Genomic DNA, 6424 nt, shown 5'->3' with positions numbered 1-6424 from the left:
CACACACACACACACACACACACACACACACACACACAACAACAACACACACACACATATATATATATATATATATATATATATATATATATATGTGTGTGTGTGTGTACATAAATATATATCGTATGCATGTGTGAAAATGTAAGATGTTGATATGTGCATTGTTTTTCACGACGGTTTGTAGGTCTTTGAAGAGACGCAAGTGCAAATGATGCAAGACCAGCAGAAGATTCGATATGTGGAGAGCCACATGGAGGTTAAACAACGTAACATTCGGAAGACACAATTAACGGCACAAGAACTAACCAGCATGCACAAAGACACAAAGTGCTACACGGCCGTGGGACGACTGTATGTATAGATTCTGTTTTGAAAGATTTTGTTTTCCGAGTCTAGCGACCAGGTTTAAAACTTGAAGTCCGAGAGTAGAATTGATTTCTGCAGCGGTTTGCTGTAATAGCTTTATGTTTGTGTTGAGTGATTTGATCTGTCAAACAATTTTTTTGTCGGGCTCTGTCGATATTTTGTAGTCCGCTCGCACCGATATGTTCCAAAGTGTGATCCGTGTGAATCACGTCTGATTCCACCTGTAGCAACGGCTGACACGATGTGTCGAGCTTGATGTTGGTCTTATATGGTGGTACACACCGGCACAAATTGGTACGTCACACTATGAAATACGTGTAAGATGAGTTTAAACGTATGTTGAATTTACGGATACCATCACTCCTACTTGACTTTGGAATATGCATTAGCCCAGATTGTAAGTGTACACACCCAACTCATACCAACACAATCGAACTATGCCGTGTGCAATTTATGCGGAGTTCTCTGGCCAATTGTTGGTTGTAGACTCGCAAAAAAAAACTCACTAGACTGGGTTGGCATATGTGCTTGATTGGTTTTGCTTCTTCTGCTGTATTTTCTTGGGGAATTTTGAACGAGTCGTTGTAAATCGATGATCTCATTCCAATCAACTTTTTATGCAATTGGTTCTTCGAGATGTAAATTCATAGTTCTGTTTCAATAATATTGGCTGATGCGTTCTTATCACGCGTCTGTGGTTTTAGCCTAGCACCGCGATTCGCTATTCGTTACAGCTTAATTATATTTTGCATGTTAAGGGCAGTTTCATATGATCACTTGATAGAAAGGATGTTCGGAAGCGGGGGTGGATATGATTTCCAACTCAGGCACTTTTTTTTGCAATCGAAGCAATGCCTAGCTGAAAAGCTGTCCGGTCAAGTCAGCTTCGATTTGCCCAGTGGATTCTACATCGTGTGTACCAGCCAAGGCAGCTTTTTTAAATCTCAGAAATGAACACAACTATATTGAAGGACAAGTATATGTTATCTGTTATACGTAAGTGCAAGGTGAGTATCGACACCTGGCTGCATAGCATTTAATTAAAACTTGCCTGCCCTCAATCACCGATACAGGTTCATCAATCAAGACACAAAAACCATCACTGACGGGCTCAAGGAGCAAGAGCTGGTACATCAAACAGAGCGAAAAAATCTAGAGGTATGCCTCTGCGATATCTTTCCGCAGTGCTTCGTACACAGTGTACAACGATAATAGTTTGCACATTGCGCACTCGTGCTTGTAGCCTTACCGATGATATACTATTCATCAGTTGTATACGTTGTACGTGGTAGCAAATCTCTTAGCTTTAATTGCACTAGCGTATGCCTCGTACATCGCAGTATGTGAGCTGACAGGCCACTACGAGCCTTCTTAGTATCAAACAGGCGTGTTTGTATATTTGGCCGTGTCTACTGCTAGCTCAATTCATGTTTCTTACGATGCGAGTGCTCTGAAGCCCATCTCTCATATTTGCCATGCGTGTCTGTGTTTACGATTGTATATTGTTGTCAGCTGGACATTGCTACCTTAAGCAATCCTTCGAGTGAATTTCAAGTAGCCTGTGCGTTGAAGACTTTTTTCCAGCATCGGGTAATAGTAGCCGCATTGATATAGATTTATATTTAAAGACTGCTAATGTAGATCAAACGGTTGTAACTGTGAAAATTCCGAGTATCGTACGAATTAGTCTTCTATCCCGAGCTCAGAGCAACGATTAGAGCAAGCGAGGGGTTCCATTGTTATCGTGTAGGCAATGATTACTCTACCGTTAATTTCGAAGCAACAATTATAGAGTACAAGTCATCACATAAATGATTTTATGTAGTGTAAACGTCACCGTGCCATTGTTCGTTTATAGCAACAAATAGATAGGTGGAGGTCTAGCACGGGAGCAGGACATTTGTTTGCTTTTGGCTCATCCTTTTACTGTTCTCCACATGTGTAGCAACAAAAAAAATATCTGGAGAAGTCATTGAAGGAGAAAGAATACGCGATGAATGAATTACTTATGCAGCGGGCGAGGATGCAGGCTGGCCAGTAAATTTATTAGTAGCGCACATGAACGAAATAAAATGTACATATCTTCTTGAACAGGCGGGACGTCTACATGCCGTCATTCAGACCCCCACTCAACCTATAGTGTGCTACAGTGATTGTGTGCATCGACGAGTAGTCCATTCTCTCTGCTTGGAATAACATTCGCTATCGAGAAAGAATTCTGGTATTTTGTTTGCTCAATTACCAAGCAACATGGAAGTTGGAATGCTTCCTCTGGTGAGTGACGATTCTATCTTTCTGGGGACTCTGGTGAGTGGTGATCGTGGCCAGTGCTGGTGACAAACTGACAGACTGAGAAACTGATTAGAGTTAGTTTGTTGTTTATGATCAGTAGTGTTGACTACATATACTACATAACTTTATGTAATAGTTTCTTGTATGAGACTATTTAATTCTAACGATTATTGTTCTGTATTGAACGTTTACACCACAATTCACAATTCACACTCTTTTACTATTCACAAATATGTTCTTTGGTGTCCTTCTAAAATCAAGGCTATGATATTTACTACCGGCATCGCGATTCATGCCCACGTCTGAGTTGTGACTTGTGTGCAGTGATTTACCCTTCCTATTTTTCTTTCGAAGGCTTTATAAAAAGTAAATGATTGTGATAAAGAAAGGCAAGAATGCCGTTTAACTTCTACGACAATCATTTCCGAAGATACTCAATGAACGACTTGGGGTCCAATACCGTTCACCGTAGGCTCATACCATATCGAATTTTCAATGCAGTTTGTATTTGTTGATAATGTCATATTGTACACCTGTCGAATCGTGAAGCAGTTCGGTATAGATACTACTCTCTTTTGTACGCTGGTTAAATTTCCATACAGGCGCAAACGTAGTTGGCTGCACAATTCATCTTACGAGTTGTGTAGAGCTGCAGAATTTGGACATTAGGAGCTTCCACTCTGAGAACGATGCATTTTGCTACCCAATCTTCAAGACTTCACAATGTTTAGAGTAGAGTACATGAATGCTATACAGTACTGCTCCGATTTCTGATCTCGACAGTGGCCTGTGCTAGTCACTCATTGTAGTCAGAGAAGAAATCTCCGTTAATTGAAGAAAACTACAAACAAGCCTTTTGCTCAAAATGGGAGATAATAGTAAAATACTAGATGCCTCCGTAGTTGACGTGTACGTGTCATGACCGTACAGATCAACATAGTACAGCAAACTAATGTTTTGAAATGAGTTGGTGATACGAGACAAGTAGAGCAGTGCCAAGAGGCGTAGTTAATTGTTGTTGGTCACGCATCTTTGTTGGTGGTTGTAAATACTATTGACCAGGTAGTGTCTGCATGCAATCGCCATAACCTGGCGAGGAGTTGTACACGCCTAATACTCAACAGTGTTATATTATATTGCCCTCTACCTGGCTCATTTGGCTGACAACTAACTGAAAACAGCACAGATTATATTTCGAAGCGCGCTCATACCAGTGGATTTACGATTCAGGTCCCAATCGAACAATCGACCAAGCGCTAAGTGAACAAGTACGAATATGACACCGTCAATTAAACATGATACCGAGAAATATCGCCTTGTAATCTCAGACCGATATGTACATCCAATACTTACTACTGCAGCTCCTATGAATCTAAGTAGAAACACATGACACCTAATGTGCATTAATTGTACATATTCGCCTTATTATATTTAGGACGATTTCTCAATATAATGTGCACACGCCAGCGTACATGTGTCAAAAGTAACTAAACACATGATTGTGTAGCACTATATACTCACGTGTTTGCCACTCTATACAACTCGTGCGTGATTGTGTGTGTGTGTATTCTTGATATATTGGTGACTACAAAGGTGTAGTGTGGCATGAAGTAAAACTTTTCTAGTGCCAAAGACGAGTATACTGAATTGAATAGGCGCGAGTACTCGTACTTAATAAACAGTAATATATTTTATTGCATGCAGATCTATACCGCATTCCGATTGTCGTGTATCCGTGCACGCGAGACTTCGCAATTAGCATGGGCACAGTCATAGGTGTGAAGGTCTGGTATACCCACCCGTTGCCCGCCGAGATATTCCGGTTGAAAATGACCAATCACAAAAGAGAAACACCATCTGCCGCCCCATGGCAACATATCCTCAAAGTGTGAGAGACGAATTAACACCTCTCTGCATGGGGATCCACATGCGTTCAGAGCAGCGATGCATTGGCCTCTCCAGCCCTGCATGAGATCAGTCGATGTGATCGTCCAGCGCAGGACAGGATGATTGTTGTATTCCTTGTTAGGAGTAGCTGACTATAGTTCGCTTGATTAGCACATTCTCCAGCTCCTTCCATACACACATAAGCGGGTGTGTATTAGAATGTGGCACAGACTGCGTTTTCGACTACGTATCACTACGCATACCTTACGCATCTTTGTATCACGAGCCAGGATGTGGACCACTAAGCTCACCCGCGTCTAACGTTTCGTTGGGATCTGAATCGGCCACCACCACCACTACCACCGCCCCCAAGCGGAAAGTAACCACCATCTGTACAAGGTGCGAGAATACATGCGTGAGCAAAAACTTCACCATATAGGGGACAAATATGATCATTTATTAGACCACAATCTCATGTATGGACAACACACACACGAATACAACGTACCGTGACAGGATATGCAGGACTGGCATTTGCAGAATACAAAACAAGAGTAAGCCCGAGTCGAAAATTGAGTTAGTGCGAGTGGACAATCGAGAGACTTCATAGCATGTTAGTCCTAGTCTGGCCGAAACATTAAAGTGAACACCCATCCGAATTCTATTAATGGACGGATACCCCCAGAGAAAATATCAACACCATAAATAAACGAACACGGCCTTGATTAGTAAAAGGAGTAAATGGCAAGCTAAGCGGATAAACTGCAAGCATGAATCGCTCGCAGGTATTCTCTCGACAAACCTTAGCACTGCGTGTGTTCGGCTTTGACTGTGAATGGACCTCACTGCCTATTGGCACTTTAAGATGGACCACGAAGGACTATCACACGGATATTCGCTTCACACAGCGAAAGAAACTCATGCCAACAATCACAGTACGCCGGCTACCTCGCTGTAGCCTAAGCCACATAATACGCACCATTACATCTATGTACCATTGGCAGCGGATACATGAGACTTCTTCGATTTGGGTTTCGGCTTGGGCTTTGGTGTTCCATCCCCTAATACAAAGCCTTGTCCGTTGCCAAGTGTTCTGTCGTATTCGTCAATCTTTGACTCGCGAGCTTCTTCCTCACGCTGTGTACAAACAGCACCACACAAAAAGAAAAGTGTACCCTCCTTCGTCCTTATTCTACAATTATAAATCCTGCCACCGAGACTGGATTGTCCAGAAGAAGAAAACCCATAATATATACAACCTAATACGAAGGAACCCAGCGCTAACATTAAATCTGACACTTATCACAACACCGATATCATATATTTCAATAAAATGATCGCGTTCAAATCAAACCATGACCCAACCGACTCAGTCATTGATAAACTTCAAGACCGGGTTTATATCGCACGAATAATGATCCAATACTACGCAGGCACCACATACCAACTTCCGTAGCTCCGCGGCTTCCTGTACTTTCTGCTCGTGAAGTTCTTGCTGCTTCGCACGAATGCTCTTCATGTTTTGACGCACTTTTTCATCATAGTCAGGCTCTGAGCGGAAATTGGTAACGCGTATGAGCACTTTGACGAGGTTTTCACACAAGAGTGCTCCAATGCTCAATGAAAATTGTGACAGAAATACAAAAGTAATATTGTTGTCAAGATCGGAACTTTGTGTTTATGAAAACGCTCCTTTGAAAATATATATACATACATACATACATGCTCTTATATATATATATATAAGAAAATAGTAATATAGAAATATAGAAATATAGAAATATATATATATACAATACATATATAGATACTTACATGCAAAACATAAATAGATAAAACATACTTTAGTACGTAAATACATACATACAGACACAAACAC

At 41.3% G+C, this 6424-nt stretch overlaps 2 protein-coding genes across 3 annotated transcripts in view; one reads left to right on the top strand and one right to left on the bottom strand.

Moving 5' to 3' along the window:
• Window positions 1-2457, top strand: part of SARC_07027 (hypothetical protein) — a 3739-nt gene extending 1282 nt beyond the window's left edge. The window contains exons 2-4 of the mRNA XM_014299045.1: window positions 185-351; window positions 1440-1524; window positions 2312-2457. Of these exons, the coding sequence (XP_014154520.1) occupies window positions 185-351; window positions 1440-1524; window positions 2312-2407 (348 nt within the window). The 3' untranslated portion in view covers window positions 2408-2457. The remainder of the gene's footprint in view (window positions 1-184; window positions 352-1439; window positions 1525-2311) is intronic.
• A 1868-nt stretch (window positions 2458-4325) lies between these two features.
• The window catches only part of SARC_07026, a 3046-nt gene continuing 947 nt past the window's right edge, over window positions 4326-6424 (bottom strand). The window contains exons 2-4 of one of the 2 annotated variants that reach the window (XM_014299043.1): window positions 5990-6096; window positions 5525-5682; window positions 4326-4935 (exon numbers count right to left, since the gene is read on the bottom strand). In XM_014299043.1, coding sequence (XP_014154518.1) covers window positions 5533-5682; window positions 5990-6096 — 257 coding nt within the window. In that variant the 3' untranslated portion in view covers window positions 4326-4935; window positions 5525-5532. The remainder of the gene's footprint in view (window positions 4936-5524; window positions 5683-5989; window positions 6097-6424) is intronic. The other variant, XM_014299044.1, reaches the window with a different exon arrangement.

The sequence above is a fragment of the Sphaeroforma arctica genome (assembly GCF_001186125.1).
Source record: "Sphaeroforma arctica JP610 unplaced genomic scaffold supercont1.532, whole genome shotgun sequence".
In the NCBI taxonomy this organism is placed as follows: domain Eukaryota; class Ichthyosporea; order Ichthyophonida; genus Sphaeroforma; species Sphaeroforma arctica.
Note: the sequence above shows the minus strand (reverse complement) of the source record. Positions and strands in the feature narration are given on the sequence as shown.